We start from the raw sequence: 19,051 nt of genomic DNA, 5'->3' as shown, positions 1-19,051 counted from the left end.
CACCTTAAAGCTTGCACTCTTGCTTTTTGCCATTTTCTTAAAGCTACTATTCCTCTTCTTCTCTGTTGAATTCCCTCTCACTCTCCAGCGCATCAGCTTGCGAGCTCGAGGTTTCTCCATTGCCATATTCATATCACTCGTAGCCTCAACCTTTCTTCCCCCTTCTCTCTTCTGGGCTGCCTGTTTATTCATCATAATCACAGCACCTTGGCACAACAAACTGTTCGATCAATTTATACACCTTTTCCGCTGCTTCGCTCTCACCCTCCAATCCATTCCCTCCATTTTGATGAACTTTACGCTGAATCATGAAAATCCAGAACAACCTCCTCAGGTCGTTGACCTTGAAGTTGGAACTATAGCAATTTAAGGAGAATGTTAAACTTTATGGAATCAGCAAATAAGTTCTCATCCTGACCCCGTGTAGTGAAATAAAGGAATGATGTCGACTGGCTTTAGGCATATATAGTGAAGAAAGGAAGCACGCAGTCACCTAAGCCTTCCAAACAAAACATATTGTAGCAGTTTTAAGTTTCCATATTTTTTATGTTTCAGATGGCTTAGTTAATTTCCTGCAAAAATAACTAGATGGTTTACAGGGACGCTTCTTGTTCTAGATGGTTTAAAGGAAGTTTTCGTTATTTTATGTATGTAAGATGAGAGTTGGTGGGGACTGAGAACAACTGAACAAGAGGTTACGATGTCATTCTAATCCTTGTTCTTTCTGCTTGTAATAGTATTCTAGTCCTTGTCCTTTCCTATAAAATAAATTGTTATTTCTTCGCCTTTTTTTTTTTTTGTAATAGTTTTGTCAACGTAACTTTTTAATATTATGTGGGAGATTTTTTTTTTTTTGGTTTATGTAATTGTTAAGTTGGAAAAGATTATTTTTAGGTAAAATTCATGAATTTTTTATTAGAATGATTAAAAAATTAAAATTAATAAATTAAAATATTTTATTATATAGATCAAATGTATACAATTTTAAAAAAATTTAATTAAGTTATATATATATTTTTAGATAAATATTTTTTAATAAAAATATTGATAAATTTTTTATTGTTAAATAAATATAGATTAAATTTAAATTATAAATAATTTTTTTAATAATTTTTTTATATATTATTAAATTTTATATTAAATTTTATTAATTTAAGTTTTTTATTAAAATTTTTAATAAACTATTTTTTTTTAATTTACAAACTTCACCAACAAATTCTACTCTGTAAGCCTGTAACAAAAAAAAAAAAAAAACTTATACAATTGGGCTAAGAACAGCTCCAATTATCTGGACAATGTTGAAGGCAAAAGGCCCAAGACAATAGTAAACAAAGTATCAAGCGGCCTGCCAAATCAGAACTTAAACCAATTTTAAATGGGCAATACATGCAGGAGCTCGAATTCTCATCTTAGTCCAATATTTAAATAAAAAGCCCAAGAGAGACGTATTAACGTAATAAACTGAGTCAACTTGTATGATTTTCACCGAGTCACCTTTCACTAATGCAAAATGTTGTGTTGTATTTGTCATATAAATATATATTTAATTATCAAAATCATGCTTTGAGATCAAATTTAAAAAAGACTTTAACTTGTGACACGTTTGCAAATAAATATTTTTTATTTGAAATAAAAAACTTATCATATGCAAAAAAAACATTAAAATAACTTGTAATTAATCATCTATTTTAATTTTTTACGAATTTGTTTTGAACTTCAAAAGTTGCGATCTTAAAATTTTTTGAATTATTTAATATTTTGGAAATATATGAAGAATAATAGAGTTACTAATAAAATCTATAAAAAATATATTCTCATCAACAATTTTAAAAAAGATTTTTTATTTTTTTCGTAGGTTTTTGGCTAATATAATGAGATTGATTATGATTTAGACAATATCAGTGTCAAAAAGTCGGTAACAGTAATAAAAGGGGATTATTTGTGAGTAAAGATTTGATAATAGCAAAGTAGATGTGAGTATATTATTATTCTATCTATTGATGTGAAAATTATTTTAAGATTTAAAAAGCAGCAAAATATTTTTAAATTTTTGTTAAAAGAATACATTGATTAAAATTTATGATGTCAACATATATATTTTAGAGTCTGATATTTTGATTTCAAAAGTTTTTTTATAGATTTTGTAAGAGAAATGGAGGAATAGGAAAAGCAACGAAACGTGGTCGTCAATACAAAACAAGTGTTAGGAGGCCCTACTCCTACAATTGCTTTGATATGAAGATTTAAAGTAGGCAGAGGGCAAGGTTTTTTGGACGGACGGCTCTGATATTCTTACAATTTCTTTGGCAGGGTTTTCACCGTCAGATTATAACCTATATCTGTACATGCGATGACTGCGCGTAAGAGGTCATCCGGGCATGCATTCCAAAGTAACAAGAAAGCCTATAAAGAATGTTGCATTCTCAGGATTCAAACAGTGGCATAAATAAGGTAGGAAATTAAAACGGTCATCAAAGTTGGGAAATTCCAATTAGATAGGTACAAAATGTGCTCATTAGGATTTCCCTAACTCATTGTCATTAAAAGTCAAATTCATTGACAATGAAACATTATCACATGTTTGAATCCTCCATAAATTATCATTTATTTTCTTTTTCTAAAAGCAAAAGATAAAAGATATGTTTAAATGCTAAAGTAAATAATATTTTGAATAAATAAAAGTTAATTAAAGATTGATAACATATTTGAAAATATGTCGTATTTCATTTTGTAACCAAATATTCTTATCAGCACAGTCATATTGCATCAAATAAAAAATTTATAGTATTTTTTTTATAAATTATATGTAGCTTAATCATAATCAATCAATTTTTTAATATACAATAAGAAAAAGAAACTAACAATTAACAAATTAATATATAATTAGATAAAATTTACTTTTGGTGGGATTTTATAATTATCTTTAAATATAAATATAAAGATTTTTCAAAAATTTTTTAAAAAATGATATATTACTTTCGTTATAAAAATAAAATAAAATTTACTCATTTGACTTATCCTTTTAGGTTTTTATTTAATTTTAATAGTGTTAAATTTAATGTAAAAAGGTATACAAAAATTTTTAAAATTAATATAAAAAATTATATAAAAATATACTATCATACTTATATTACCTTAATTTTTCTAAAATTGTTTGAGGCCACCGGTACGTAACGAAGAATGGTCAAATAATGGGAAGGAGTAGGAACGTGGAAGCTTCACACTATTACTATTTTATGAGGTGGGGGTGGTCACTTTGTCATGTATCTAAGGAAGAGTCTTTGAATCTCACATCGAATATAATAAGAAGATCATTGGATTATAAAAGGGTTCACACCATTTTTCCTTTGTGAGACGCTTTTTGTAAGATAAAATCGTGAGGTCATAGGATTAGATTTGATAATACCTCATAATGGTGTGAACCGTGGCTGTTAGGCTGATCCGAGACGTCGGAAGGGTGAATGCCTAAGTCCTAGAGTCGCGTGGGTTCGGAGCTTAGGTCTCGACTCGTGACAAGTGGTATCAGAGCTAACCCTAAACCGTTCGATCCACTCCAAGCGCCTCGAGAGAGGTAGGCAGGATAATCAATCTCCGTGACGAGGGCGTCACGAGGTTGAGTGCGGGAGAATGTCACGGACCTAAGGGAGAGTCTTGAATCTCACATCGAACATAATAGGAGGGTCACTGGGGTATAAAAGGGTTCACACTATCTCTTCCTTGTGAAACACTTTTTGTATGACAAAATCGTGAGGTCAGAGGGGCCAGAGCGAACAATACCTCAAAAGGATGTAAAACGTGACAGGAAAATTGATCTAAAACGTCAAAAGGGTGAATGTTCGAGTCCCGAAATCGCACGAATTCAAAACTTAAGTCTCCACCCGTGACAACTTCATTTCCATGCTCGCCCGATACTACAATAATTTGGGCTTTTTACAACCGAGAGAAGTCACCAAAAATTCCATCAAAATGTTTTTCCTTGTCGATCTACGATATTTCCTTCCTCCTATTATGAATCTCTTCTTTTTTCTTTCCAGGTTAATCAAGACAAGCCTTGGAACCCAATTACAATTGCTGCTGCCCTACTAATCATCGATTCACCATATTTCCTTTTAAAGTTGGCACTCTCCCTTTGGGCCCTGTTTTTACTGTTAGTCTTTTTCTATGTTTCTTTTGATCTCCCTGTATCAATCAGTGCACCATTACTTATATCAATCCGTGCACCATTACTCCCGGGCACTCGTCGAGGTTTCTCGATTGCCTTGTTTCTAACACTTGCAGCTTCCCTGCTCTTGCCACCATCCCCTTCTGGTTTTTCTTTTTGTTCATCGTTCTTACATATCCTTTGCACGGCAAAATCTTTGATCTCCTCGCAAGCTTTCTTCGCTGGTTAGCACACACTCTTCAATCCATTCCCATTTATTCCATCAACTTCATCCGCAGTCAAGAAAACCCGAATCAACTTCTTCCTCAAATTGAACTTCAAAATTACGAACAGGGCCGTCCACAGCAGCTTTAAGCTTAGTAATATCTACTATTTTTGGGTTTTGCACTTTATTTGTATGTATACATGTAAACTGAGATTTGGTACCTGTGACTAGAATCTCATTCTATTACATGTTGATCTTTTTGTTTGTAATATAATAATTGTTGATATAATCTTTTTTTCGTAGTGTTTTTTTTTTAATGATTGTTTTAATGTAACATTCTAATATTATGTGGAAATCTTTTTTTTTTAGGTTTGTTTATGATTTCATAATTTCTAATATTGATACTCAGTTCGCTCTGGCCTAGCCATGGGAATGGAACCCATCTGTGGCCAAGCATTTGGAGCCGAAAGAGGCAAACTTCTTGGCCTCACCATGCAAAGTATGATACTTCTGCTTCTATTCACTTCAATCGTTATAGCTTCTTTATGGTTGCTAACATCACTGGCTACTCAGTTCGCCCTGGCCTCGTCATGGGAATGGAACCCATCTGTGACCAAGCTTTTGGTGCCGAAAGAGGCAAACTTCTTGGCCTCACCATGCAAAGTATGATAACTTCTGCTTCTATTCACTTCAATCGTTATAGCTTCTTTATGGTTGCTAACATCACTGGATACTCAGTTCTTTATGGTTGCTAACATCACTGGATAGTCAGTTCGCACTGGCCTCGCCATGGGAATGGAACCCATCTGTGGCCAAGCTTTTGGTGCCGAAAGAGGCAAACTTCTTGGCCACACCATGCAAAGTATGATACTTCTACTTCTATTCACTTCAATCGTTATAGCTTCTTTATGGTTGCTAACATCACTGGATACTCAGTTCGCTCTGGCCTCACCATGGGAATGGAACCCATCTGTGGCCAAGCTTTTGGTGCCGAAAGAGGCAAACTTCTTGGCCTCACCATGCAGAGTATGATACTTCTGCTTCTATTCACTTCAATCGTTATAGCTTCTTTATGGTTGCTAACATCACTGGCTACTCAGTTCGCTCTGGCCTTGCCATGGGAATGGAACCCATCTGTGGCCAAGCTTTTGGTGCTGAGAAAGGCAAACTTCTTGGCATCACCATGCAAAGTATGATACTTCTGCTTCTATTCACTTCAATCGTTATAGCTTCTTTATGGTTGTTAACATCACTGAATACTCTGTTCTCTCTGGCCAAGCCATGGGGATGGAACCCATCTGTGGCCAAGCTTTTGGTGCCAAAAAATGCAAACTTTTTGGCCTCACCATGCAGAGAAATTTTTTTTTTTTGGAATGATTGTGTTGATGTAACTTTCTAATATCATGTGGAAATCTTTTTATTTTTTTTATTTTTATGATTTCATGATTGCTAAGGTTGATGCCGTCCCTATGAAAGGAAAAAATAAAAATAGACATAAGGATTTTACAAGTGATACAGATGAAAAAAAATTTGCAATTGTTAAAAATTTTATTAAAAATCATATATGAGTTTAATAAAAATAAAAAAATATATTTTATGTTTTACATATTAACATAAATTATAATATATAATATTTATATAAATATGATATAAATACATAAATTACTAATATTTTATATAACATAAATAGATGAATTGTAATGTCTAATAAAAAAACTTCTGAACATGGGGTAAGAAAAACTCCAATTATCTGGACTCTGGAGAATATTGAAGGTAAAAAGCCTAAGGAAGTAGTTTTAGTAGGCCATAAAAGCATTCTATTAAATGGCCAGTTCAAAGCGCAAATTAAACCTTATTTCCCTCCAACCCCGCTAATTATTTCCCTCTCGCCAAACCTCTACAGGAGTCAAGATTAACCTTATTAATTTATTTTTTCTACAGCTACTTAGGTTTACTAAACCATTTGAAGCTTCGCTGCAGCAGCTGTCTCACTGCTTTTGACATTTTCCTTTACCATTTATCTCTCCCTCTTTCTTAATTAGTTTATACATTCCTTCTCACAGCAAACTGTTTGATCAATTTATAAATATTTTCGGCTGCTTTGCTCTCACCCTCCAATCCATTCCCACCATTTTGATCGACATATCGCAGAATCATGAAAATCCAAACCAAGCTCCTCAGGTCGTTGAACTTGAAGTTGGAACTATAGCAATTGAAGGAGAATGTTAACCTTTATGGAATCAGCAAATTAGTTCTGATCCTGACCGCCTGTAGTGAAATAAAGGAATGATGTCAAATGGTTTTAAAAGCGCTTTACACATACATAGTGAAAAAATGAAAGCATGCAGTCACCTATGCCTTCCAAACAAAACATATCGTAGCAGTTTTAAGTTTCCAAATTTCTTTTTTCAGATGGCTTAGTTAATTTCATGCAAAATACCTAGATGGTTTTTCAGGGAAGCTTCTTGCTCTAGATGGTTTGGGTTGCATCTATAGTCCGTACTTTGTAGTGCATTTGGTTAACTGGTCAAATTGGATTCTGATTTTCTATTTTTAAATAAAAAGAAATTGTAGTATTTTTTTTCTTTTTTAATTTAAAGGAAGTGTAATCAACCTTTGAGGGTCAGTTACTCAAGATTTCTCATCAAAAGCATCACCATTTATGTTATATCCTTGATAACTCGGTAACTTCATCTTTTATCTCAAATGGGTTTGACCTTGGCTTTCCAAATTGCCCTGCCATCCTCCCAACCTATCATAGAATCAGCCAAAAAAAAAAAAAAAAAAGGGTTGAATTTTCTGCTAGTTTGTGGAAATTTCCTTTCTTTTTAATTTCAATATAGTCCATGAAAAAAAAATGGTGTATAAAAGATTTAAACATTTTGAGGGACTTTGAATAAATTACAATCTTTGTAGCTCTAGTAAAATAAAGAATTTTTTTCTAAAATTTCTAAAAGACTTTTCGTTTGTTTGTTGATGAGAACTTCACTCTTATTTCCCGGCATAGACTGATTTTCTTTTTATTATTTTGGTAATAGAGACTCATCAGATGATTTTGACAATAAAAAATGCCACTTATTTTCTCTTTTTTTTTCATAATTTCATTTTCATTTTTTGATTTGACAATATAACAAATTAACTCCAAAATCAAATTATTTCATATGAGTCATGCTTTATTTGAACAACGGTAAAAGCTATTCTTATCGATCAACCAAATGAAAATTCAAGGATTGAAGAAACTAAAATCATCAACAATTGTACTAAAAATATTTTTTCATGAAATAAAAAAAGTGTTATATATGCATGAGAATTTTCCATTCCAATAGATTTTTATCCGACGTAGGGAGATACAAAGAAAGTATGAAACAATATCATCGCAATTGATGTTGACGATGAAACTACAGAGAAAAAGGAAAAAAAAAGTAGGACACAAATCAAACGGTAAAAAAGGATGTGGAAAGAAAACAATATAAACAAAAGAAATGAGAAAAAAAAGAAGCATATCATTGTTATACTTTCTACCATGTACCCCAAAGTAATTTTAGATATATAAATTTCTTCCATTTTTTTTAGTAATTCAAAGTGATTTAGTTTTTAATTTTCAGGAATTTAAAATTCCTTCCGAAAACTCGAAAATAACTTGTTAAAGTGGTATTATTCCACATTTAATAAATATATAATTTCTTATAGTTTTATATTAAAATTGAGCCCCTTTATTTAATGTCAATTAGTTTTAGATTAGATGTTTAATATTATATTAAAGCCAAGATTTTGTTTTTATTGACTTTTTCAAATTTTTCACATGGTAAGTTTTTTTTTTATTTTTGCTTACATTGGGACTATTAAAGTGGTATTATCTTATATTTAATTTTTTATATTATTTTCAAATTAGATCCCTTCATTTACTACCGATTAATTTTAAATTATGATGCTTAATAGATCTTACATCATATTAAGATTTATTAAATTTAGGCCCCTCCATGTACCAATTAATTTTAAGTTAGATATTTAACAAATCTTATCTTATATCATGATTTGTGTGAATTTATTATTGATATCTATAAAGCATTAACTATGAAAATTTTGGTGAAAGAGTTTCCCAGCTTGAGACAAGCAAGTCGACTTCCAATTAAAGCAGTTTTACTATTAGTAAACAAAAAAAAAAGAAAATGTGGATTTTGTTTGCCATGACTTAATTTTGTCTTCATTATGTAACCTTGGATAGGATTTGAAGAAGTAATGTACGATTCATGACTCATTATGCTTCTTGTTTGGTTAATCTTTCTAATTGTGAGTCACTCAAGTTTATATTGCTCCCTCAACTAAGAAGCTCGTCGGCAAAACATTCAAATATCAAATTTAAATGGCAATGGTTGCTCATTGATAAGAATGTTGCAAGTAAAATTTTCTTTTCTAAAGTGTAAGCCTGTATGAAATTAAGAATGTTCCTTAATTGATGACCAATTGCTCACGGTATTAAAATATTTTTGGTTCATTTTTTATAAAATAATTAAAGATTTATTTAGATACACAATGAGGTTAAAAACTATTAATTAATTATTATAATAATAATATTAAATAATATAGCAGTGAAATTATAATCAATGATAATTTGGTGAGATAGTTATTTTTCGTTGCCCTTATACAAAAATAAAAATCAATAAACATTTTAACTTTGTTGCTGGTTTGAAGTGATGAGAATTATCGGCCAGAGTTCTCAAGCCAAAAGTCCAGCTCTTGAGGGCTGATGGTGAGAGATATGAAAGGAAAAATATGACCAGCTTAATGTTCATTTTATAAAATTAACGGCAAAGAAAACAACTCAATTAAGCTAACACTCATTTATTTTTCTTATTTCTCATATCCTTTCTTACATATTTCTAGCCAATATGAAAATAGTTGTACATTGCTCAAATCCATTATTATATAATTATTTCATGTTTAGAAAATTAAGCTGACTCCTCCAAGCATAAGTGCATAACAGTAGACAGATGATAATAGCCAACTAAGCAGGGCCAATTTCATGGAGTTGTGAGACCTGCCAAAGGGGAAAAAACAAGAAATAAAAATGAGGAAATTAAGAAAAATTGCTTTTATCAACCGTCAAAGGATATATGTGTGTGCGGTGCATGTGCATATGCAGAAGATGATGTATATTTGTATGTAAAGAAGGAAGTTGAAGAGCTTACCTCCACATTTGTAGTGGCGAGGGACCCTTCTACCACAGCCTTCAATGAGGCAGATGGCGAGGTTGAGATCGATAAGGGCAGCGAACTTGGGCGTGATAACGGGGCACACGCATTCGAGATGGGTAACCCTTACCCGCTGGCAGCACTCTGGGGTTGGAAGCTTACCATAGACAACCGGCTTGCAAGTATTAACCGCAAGACTCCTTTCCTTCTTGCACTGAGCAGCACTGAGTTCTGCACCAGCCATTTTAACCTCCCACTTGCCTGCAACTGCTACCACCACTAACACCATAAAAAACAATGACTTTGCCTCCATATTTTCTCTCTTTTTTTATTATTTTTTTCCTTTCCTTCTCTTTGTTCATGGTTGCCACCTAGCCAACATGACATATATATAGCCCGGGGGGCTTGGACACTACGTGAAACCACGCTCAACAACCCAAACCAGCCTTTCCACTGTTCCTATTCTTTTCCCCTATAGAAGGTACTGTTGGCCAGCTTTGGTAATTACTTTTTGGGCTTTTCTTTCTCTTTTTCTTTTCTTGCTGAATGCGTTTTGGGCTTTCTTTCGAGTTCTTAGGCATATTATAGCCGACTCCTTTCACATTGGACATTGAGCATTTTATTTTTTTATTTCTTTTTTTTTTATTCTAAGACTAACATTCATAATTGTGCGTTGGTTTTCTTTAATGAAACTGCCATTAATTATGAAATTTTTATATTTGATCATTAATATATATTAGATTTTATTGACTCATATTTTGCATGATTAATTTTACCTTTTTAAAAAATATTTAAATATATATGTATGTGTACACATATATATATGTATAATATATATTCTTTAAATCTGAAATTCTTTTTGGAAATTTAAGAAATATTCAAGCATTCATTAAAAAGTTAAAAATAAAAAAGTAAACAAAATTTCAAGAAAATATACAAAATAAAATTTTTATTACATTTAATTTTGTTTAAATTAAATTATTTAAAGAATATAATTTTCATTTTTTTATAAATTATACTATGGAATTAACTTTACTAATTCTGATATTATCCATCATTTAATCAATTTGCGTATATAATAATTTGAGAATCTTGATTATATATATATATATAGAGAGAGAGAGAGAGAGATAAAGTTTTATAACACAAGATGTTGTTAAAAAAGGGTGGCTTAAAACAAGTTGAATTGACATATGAGAATTATTAAGAGCGATCTAAATCATCGATCGAGAACCTTGATTATTAGGACGTACACATCAATTTAAATTCCTAGCAAAGCATAATTTCTTAATTCCTTGGAAAGATATATAATTTCTATAAAGAAAATGCAACTTTTGGTCTTCACTTTTGTAGTGAATGTATAACATTACTTTTTGTGTGTATAAATATATATATATATATATATATTTTACTTAACTTTTTTTCTTAATTAATTATCAATTGTTGCATGATTTTTTGGACAAGTATTTTATTTTAGATTTATCTTATTTTTGAAATAATCTTCAAACATAAATTTTCAAAAGCATATAATATATCAGAATTTTTAAATTTCTGCATGCTAGGTGCGGATGGAGTTAGCTGCACCAGAAAGTAAGGACTAAAGAGTAAAACAGTTCGAAATTTTTGGATCCCACCACCTGAAATTAAGGACTAAAGACTGCACAATGAACCAAGAGCGCAACACTAGCAATTGATAGGCAAGGCATATACTTGACTCATGGATGTTAATTATTCTTACAGGTATATATAAATATATATATATATAAATGCTACCAAAGTTTGCAGGTAATTAATTTTTTGTTTATGATTTCATAATTGGTAAGGTTGATTCCCTCCCTATGAAAGCAAACAATAAAAATAGACACAGTGATTTTAAAAGTCGTGCAAATGAAAAGTGTAATGGTTAAAAATTTTATCAAAAATTATTTATGAATTTAATAAAAATAAAAAATATTTTTTTTGTTTTACATATTGATATAAATTATAATATATAATATTTATATAAATATGATATAAATAGATAAATTATTAATATTTTATATAATAAATACGTGAATTGTAATATATAAATTCATTTAGCCGTTATTAATGTGGGCTTTCCACAACCCTAGTAGACAGCTGAGAGAGTTCACAAAAAAATTTTATCAAAGATGATTTTCCTCTTCGATTTACGATATGTCCTTCCTCCTCTTATGAATCTCTTCTTTTTCCTTTTCCAGGTTAATCAAGACAAGCCTTGGAACCCAATTACAATTGCTCTTGCCCTACTGGTCATTGATTCACCATATCTCGTTTTAAAGTGGGCACTCTCCCTTTTGGCATTGTTTTTACTATTATTCTTCTTCTATGTTTCTTTTGAACTCCCCATTACAATCCATGGACCATTACTCTTACGCACTCGTCAAGGTTTCTCGATTGCCTTGCTTCTATCACTTGCAGCTTCCTTGCTCTTGCCACCATCCCACTTCTGGTTTTTCTTTTTGTTCATCATTCTTACATATCCTTTGCACGGTAAAGTCTTTGATCTCTTTGCAAGCTTTCTCCGCTGGTTAGCACACACTCTTCAATCCATTCCCTTTTATTTCATCGCCATCATCCGCGGTCAAGAAAACCCATATCAACTTCTTCCTCAATTTGAACTCCAAAATATTGCAATTCAATGAAACTCAACATAAAGTCGTCATATTAAGAACAGAGCCATCTGTGGCCAAGCTTTTGGCGCCAAAAGATGCACACATCTTGGCCTCAACATGCAGAGATTTTTATTTTTTTGGACAGATTGTGCTAATGGAACTTTTTAATATTATGTGAAAATCTTTTTTGGTTGTTTGTTTATGATTTCATAATTGCTAAGGTTGATTCCCACCCTATGAAAAGAAAAAATATAAAATACAAATAAAGATTGTAAAAGGGATATAAATGAAAAAAAAAAGGTAATACTTAAAAATTTTATTAAAAATCATATATGAGTTTAATAAAAATGAAAAGAATATATTTTATGTTTTACATATTAACATCAACTATAACATATAATATTCATATTCATATAAATATAAATAAGATATAAATACATAAATTATTAATATTTTATATAATATAAATAGATGAATTGTAATATCTAATAAAAAGAACTTCTGAACGTGGGGTAAGAAAACTCCAATTATATGGACTCTGGAGCATGTTGAAAGTAAAAAGCCCAAAGAAATAGTTTTAGTAGGCCATAAAGCAATGTATGAAATGGCCAGTCCAAAGCACAAATTAAACAGTTTTTAAATAAACGGGATATACATGCAAGAGCTCGAAATTCTGATTGTGGCCCAATATTGTCCAACGTGCCATTTAAAAGCCCAAGAAAGATTTCTTTTACTGCAATAAATTGAGTCAACTCATATTATTTTCAGCGATTCACTTTATCCCCCGAATCGATCATCGACACAAAAGGGAACTGCTAAACCAAAACCTCAAACGCAGAAATTCGCTTTGCTCTTTTATTTATAGAGAGAAAGAGAGCAAAAACAAAACTAAAACGGAATCTCCCACATGGATTTCTCAGAACAAGATGTAGATGTCTTTGGAGAAGACTATAACAACAACAGCAACAACAATCACGATGATTCCCGTGAATCCTCTTCCTCTCGTTCATCGTCATCGTCATCCTCCGCTTCATCGTCATCGTCGGCTTCTTCCTCGTCCAACGGCAGCGATGGCGGCGATACCAGCAGTGCCAGTGGAAGCGCAAGCAGCGGAGGAGAAGAAGAAAATGGAGAAGAAGTCGGCAATGTTAATACCCATGATTACGATTATAATGAAAACATTGAAAAGGGTATTTTTGGTTATGAAGAAGAAGAAGAAAGAGATCTTTTTGGGTCTGATAATGAAGATTACTGTAAAACCCCTGCCACTAGTCCTTTCTCTATTCCTGGTAAGCATATATTTATTCATTCTTTCTTGATTGGATTCCGTGTTATTTTCCCATAATTGGGGATTTTGAAGTGTGCCCTTTGTTTTTAGGGGAATTTGGCTACTGTATATGAAAATGGAAACCTTTATAAGCTTAATTTTCCTGCTTTGATTGAGTGTAGATTTGAGGGCTTCCATTCCTTGTATTACTGGTGATTCTTTTGGTTTAATTCTGGGATTTAAGTTTTAGAGAGTAATCTCAATGTGTAAGCGTTTTGGCAGCTGGCTGTTAACAGTGAAATTTAACATACAAGTAAGAGGAGATGTAATAACATCAATATACTGAAAGTGTTAGAATTATAAGATCGTAGGAACAAACTGTGAGTTATTGGATTGTTTTATTTGAAAAGATGTGGGAAAAATTCTAACAATAATATGCAGGAATATTTAACTCACTAGTGGCGTCTGCAAATCTTGGAATATATACACGAAATAATTGAATTTATCTTTGGTTGAATTTTTGCTCACTGTTTTAATGCTAACTAATCTTTTTCTCATTGTTTCTTTTGCAGTGTTGCCAGTTACTCGTAATACTAACAACCCAGGTAGAGGGGGTTTTGGACGTGGTCGCTGGCAGAATGATAGAGGTGCAGGCATCCTTGGCCGCCCCGGTTATCCTCCAAGGCAAGGTTTTGGGTTTGGCTCCAAATTTGCTAACGGACATCGAGATGAACGTTTTGTTTCTGAGCTAAAGCTTTCAAAAAGTGAAGAGACATTATCTAGAAAATGTATTGCTTTTCAGGAAGTGAGTAAATTATTTTTCCTTCTTTTTTTTTTTATGATTCATCAAATATTTCAAGGTTGATATACCGGAGTAATGTGAAGTATCATTCTTAGTCCACCTGTACTTGCTTTTGTGGTCTTTTTTGCTAAATGTGCTAATTAAATTTAACAGCCATGTGAGCTTGCTTGCTATAGCCGTGTGGAAGGTGGAGAGGTCTACTTTGATGAACGCAGCTTGGTAAGCTTTCTGGAGTTTTGTATAGTTGTTTGTTCAGTAGGTTTGCTTATACAAGATTTCTTTTGTCTTCCTCATCATTAGCTCATTTTGCATATATTTCTTTTATTCACATGTTCAGAGGCTTTTTAAGCGTCTTATTACTGAAGATATTGGAGCTGATCTCAATCAAGGTTTCGATACTTTTATTGAGAAAAAAGGTATGCTTTATTTATGGAAATTTTGAAATACAATAATGTTGAGATTGTATTGTGTTGTGGTGTATACGTTATATTTATGCATATGTTTGGAATTTGTATCTGAGGTCTAACGAATGCAGCCAACTCTGTGATTTTTCTTGGAACCAGAATTAGGCTCTGAGGGTTTTGGTGACCTTCTTGCTTGCATAAGAGACAAAAATATCCCTCTTCAAAACATTCATTTTGTGGTACGGAAAATATTATTGATTTAGCTTCAAATTCGTAATTCACTGCTTATATTAAGGATATCATCTAACAATATTCCCTACTCTTTTGCAGACATTTCGCAACAATCTTAATAAGGTAATCACTAATGTCCTATTCTCTGTTGTTATTGCATGAATCAGAATGATAAGAGGGTAGAGAATTTATATGAGTGAGTGCATTTATGTGAGTTTTCATATATGAACATGGATGATAAATCACTTTTTATGGTATTTCATTGGATGCTCTCTTGTTTTCATGCAGATATTGGCTACTGCTTATATTCGTAATGAGCCTTGGGAAATGGGAGTGCACAAGCGGAATGGTGTTGTCTATCTCGATGTGCATAAGCTGCCTGAGAGGCCACAAAGTGAGTTGGATCGTCGAAGGTATTACACTTTTATAACATCAACCCCTCTTTTTTTTTTTCATTTTCCTTTTGGTGGGAAACATTTGATTGCTTAAATTCTTAGCCATATCAAAGGCTTTGAGGTGATGCAGAGCCAAGATTATGTATTGTTATTTTGGGCTAATGAGGCGGGTATGAAGATATATGATCTGACTCATGTTATAATAGTAGCAAATCAAAGACACTATTGATGATCTTGAACTGTTAATCCACTTCAATAATTTGAGCATTCGTAATTAAAACATCATAGAGCCTATGAGATGTTAACTGAGTGATTCCCATTCACTTTGTCCTTAATTTCACTTGTTTGTCAATTCTTCCTTTCTTTTATTGCTCATCTCATTGACTTCAAATTCGAAGTGGTTTACTTTTCAAATATTGTTAATTTAGATGTTATTGGGGGTATTGCTTTGAGAGCCTTGCCACTGAAGATCCAAGAAGAGCTGATGGTGAAGGGATACATCATGTTGATGCAAATGCTGAATACTGTTCGTTGATTAAAACCAAATTAGGGGCTCATCGTATACTGATGGGTGCTGAAATGGATTGCTGTGATTCAACAGATGAGGGAAGAAGATTTTTCGTGGAGTTGAAAACAAGTCGTGAGGTAAAGATACAACTAGCTTAATGGTGTGCTGATGTGCTCCATGTTTCACTTGCTGCCTTCTTATTATAACCTTCACTGCACTTTTGTAACTCATGAACATGTCCATGCCTGTGCAGTTGGATTATCATACAGAGGAAAGATATGAAAGAGAGAAACTGCTTAAGTTTTGGGTATGTTTCTTTATCCAATGGCTATTGATTGTGCCATGCCCGAATTTTTTTACTCGGAAGCTTGGTATGAAGATATGTCTAATTTTAGACATTCTTATTTCTTTAGTTTATATTGTCAGAAATTCTTCAGAAATGGCACTTGTGAAAGGTTTATTCAGAAATGGCATTCTTTTCTTTTTTAAATTATCCTTTATTTGCAGAGAGATAACTTGGCTATTTTATCATCACAGATTCAATCTTTCCTGGCAGGTGTTCCATTTATTGTTATCGGATTTAGGTAATTTCTATTGGCACTTCATGCTAACTGACAATGCCTTAGGAAATCACTCTCTCTTTGCTGGTGTTACGAGAAAATCACTTTCTTCTATAAATAAGTTTAGCATAGGCACGTTGGAGAATAACAGAAATAAGTTGTTCTTAATGATTACTTTGAGTGCACATACATACACACTCTCTTCTCTAAAAGTGTTGAGCCGTATTCAGTTGTTTGTTGCTGTTGGTTTTGGGTTTTTCTCTTTGCAAATAAATGTTAAACTTTTGCTTTCACATGTTTGATGTAGGGATGATGCAGGCAGACTTGTACGAACTGAGAGACTAAGAACCAAAGATATAACCCATCGAGTGAAAATGAAGAACTACTGGCAGGTATTATACATTTACAGCAAATGCATTCACGGAATTGATTTTTTTTTTTTAATCGTATGCCCATTGGTATAACCAAGGACATAGTACAGTGACAATGAAGTACTACCGGTATGTAACTCATGTTTTCCTGCAATATACATGCACTAAACTGATTATTTTTCCTTGGGCCAAAAAAAAAACCTGATTATTTTTTGCTTACATCTATTAATTCGAACACCCATTGGTGTAACTTTTTTATTTAGCATACTCTTACCAGAAAAGAAAGCATCTTTTATGGCTGCTTTTGTTGAATGTCATTGTGATTAGTCAAGGTCATTACAGCTCCACGGAATAAATATTGGTGTTACTAACCTTCTCTCCCTGCTTAAAAATCATTGTTAGGGAGGAGTCTGCCTGGCATTTGCTGATGAAGTATTGTGCTGGCTTTATGGAACAGTTAAAGAGAGTAAGATTCTAACTTTAGTTTACCCTTCCACGTGCTTGAGCTCCATATGATTGAGTAAAAACAGGCACCATGGAAGTTATATAGTTCATTATCTTTTTCCCCGTGTTTCTCTCTCTCTCTCTCTCTGCATCCTTGTCTCCGTAATCAAATGGAACCAATATTTAGATAATGACTGAGTAGTTATTCTGATTTCTTGATGGCTTCAGACGAGGATTACATATTGCAATTTGCACCACCATTCAACCGGTTAGAGCTTCTACAAGCACAATCTTGCCCTGATGCAATTACTAACCACGTTGAGCAATCGTAACCATTGAGACACTTCTTGTGACTTGTAATTCAGGTAGTTCAAACACAGAATTAAGGAGGATGGGTTGTTTTATCAACTAGCATTTCATTTCTCTCACCATAAATTTGATATTGGAGTTGCTGTCATCATAAAGAAATAACTGTTTACCATTGTAATGGTAACCCCCAAGCTTTGTTGGTAAATTAAAAAGAGACAAGTACATGGGTTATTAGTTTCAGTGTCTTTAAATCTTTAAAAAAGCACTATTATTCATGTTAGTTTAAAAAATTTAATTGCGATAATGAATTATTAATTGCTGTCTTCGTGGATGGTTTCGGAAAAGAAAATGTACTTGATGGAAGAGGGAAAATCCCATGGGCCGAGGCCCGAGGGTGTCAAATCATAAAGTAAACGAATTTTAGCCGATGTCGTTTCAGAAGGATTGCAAAGCACAGAAAAGCACCGACTCGAATAGCCGACATGACACGACACTGGAAAATGTGAATCTTATTAACAACGAAAAAATTATTGAGAATAAAAATAAAATTTGTATCTTTTAAATAAAATATTTAATTTTTATTAACTCAATCACACCATTCCTATTATAAAGGAAACAAAAATTCTCGTGACTAAATGAAGTTGTAAACTTCCCAGTGGAAAAGATGGATATGTTTTATTTGGTGGACATGTAAAGTTCTCATTACTTGGTAATGATGGGATGTAAATGGGACTTTCTAATACTTTTCAAACCATTTGTCATTAAAAACATAATTATTGTTGTAAATTTAGTATATATGTAAAAGCTGTTTACCATTGTGGGATGAAAAAAAACCTTTTTAAATCACGGCGTGGAGATAAAATTTCGGATGAAACTTAGAGAAGACAATTTCTCGACAGGATTGATTGATGGCGGTTTTTTTGTATGAATATACGAGACAGATTATATTGAAAGCTCTCTGATTGGAGGAGAAACTTTTTAGGTTAGGATTTGCTCATCTTTGTGCTGTTTAGTGTACCTTGGGAGAGAAATATGGTGTCCGTCAATGGATCACAACAATGCAAAGTCTTAAGCAGTTTAGGGATTTTTATAATTCAATTTTAATTGAATTAATTGATTGAAGTTATTTAATTTGATTAATTTATTAATTATTAAATTAATTTTAATTGATTAAAAGTTAATGAAAATATTTTTTAAAAAATTTTAGTTTTTTATTAATATAATTTAAAATTTGAATTAATTAAAATATAATAAAATATAAATATAAAATAAAAATATATGAAATAGATTATTTTATTTTATAAGTTATCAGAATTTTTAAAATAATATTTTGATATTTAAATATTTTATTAGATAATTTTATTTAATTTATTTAAAACATTAAAACTTTAAAATTTAATTTAATTTAAATATATTTATTAATCAATTAATTTAAAAATTAATTAAATCAAGTAAAATAAATTCATAGATTAATTTTTAAAATTAATAATTTTGATTTGATTAATTAAAATAAAATAAAATAATTTAATTAATTTAATTTAATTTCAAATAATTTAATTCAAAATTAA

At 31.9% G+C, this 19,051-nt stretch overlaps 2 protein-coding genes across 3 annotated transcripts; one reads left to right on the top strand and one right to left on the bottom strand.

The window, feature by feature from the left end:
* Window positions 1-9,389: 9,389 nt before the first annotated feature.
* Window positions 9,390-9,872, bottom strand: LOC111318464 (uncharacterized). Its single transcript, XM_089745784.1, has one exon. It carries the CDS (start codon window positions 9,870-9,872, stop codon window positions 9,471-9,473), a length of 402 nt encoding a protein of 133 aa, XP_089601910.1. The 3' UTR covers window positions 9,390-9,470.
* Window positions 9,873-12,949: 3,077 nt separating this feature from the next.
* LOC111276777 (glycine-rich protein) lies at window positions 12,950-17,717 on the top strand. Of its 2 annotated transcripts, XM_022862599.2 has the most exons (14): window positions 12,950-13,481; window positions 14,032-14,264; window positions 14,415-14,480; window positions 14,599-14,677; window positions 14,825-14,904; window positions 14,996-15,019; window positions 15,185-15,309; window positions 15,720-15,936; window positions 16,053-16,106; window positions 16,337-16,383; window positions 16,667-16,751; window positions 17,133-17,196; window positions 17,403-17,442; window positions 17,540-17,717. In XM_022862599.2, exons 1-14 carry the CDS (start codon window positions 13,100-13,102, stop codon window positions 17,541-17,543), a joined length of 1,500 nt encoding a protein of 499 aa, XP_022718334.2. In that variant the 5' UTR covers window positions 12,950-13,099; the 3' UTR covers window positions 17,544-17,717. The 2 variants fall into 2 exon arrangements, with proteins under 2 accessions (XP_022718334.2, XP_022718330.2); XM_022862595.2 differs by having other exon boundaries at window positions 12,952-13,481; window positions 17,403-17,717.
* Window positions 17,718-19,051: the final 1,334 nt, after the last annotated feature.

Source organism: Durio zibethinus, chromosome 17 (genome assembly GCF_047325235.1).
Source record: "Durio zibethinus cultivar Kanyao isolate XHJ-2024 chromosome 17, ASM4732523v1, whole genome shotgun sequence".
In the NCBI taxonomy this organism is placed as follows: domain Eukaryota; kingdom Viridiplantae; phylum Streptophyta; class Magnoliopsida; order Malvales; family Malvaceae; genus Durio; species Durio zibethinus.
Note: the sequence above shows the minus strand (reverse complement) of the source record. Positions and strands in the feature narration are given on the sequence as shown.

Excerpts from the sequence above, each read along its gene's own strand:
- LOC111318464 (XM_089745784.1), bottom strand. The coding sequence starts at position 9,872 with ATGGAGGCAAAGTCATTGTTTTTTATGGTGTTAGTGGTGGTAGCAGTT.
- LOC111276777 (XM_022862595.2), top strand. The coding sequence starts at position 13,100 with ATGGATTTCTCAGAACAAGATGTAGATGTCTTTGGAGAAGACTATAAC. Across the intron at positions 15,310-15,719 it reads AGTGAGTTGGATCGTCGAAG|ATGTTATTGGGGGTATTGCT; the intron begins GTATTACACTTT and ends TTGTTAATTTAG. Across the intron at positions 17,197-17,402 it reads TTATGGAACAGTTAAAGAGA|ACGAGGATTACATATTGCAA; the intron begins GTAAGATTCTAA and ends TGATGGCTTCAG.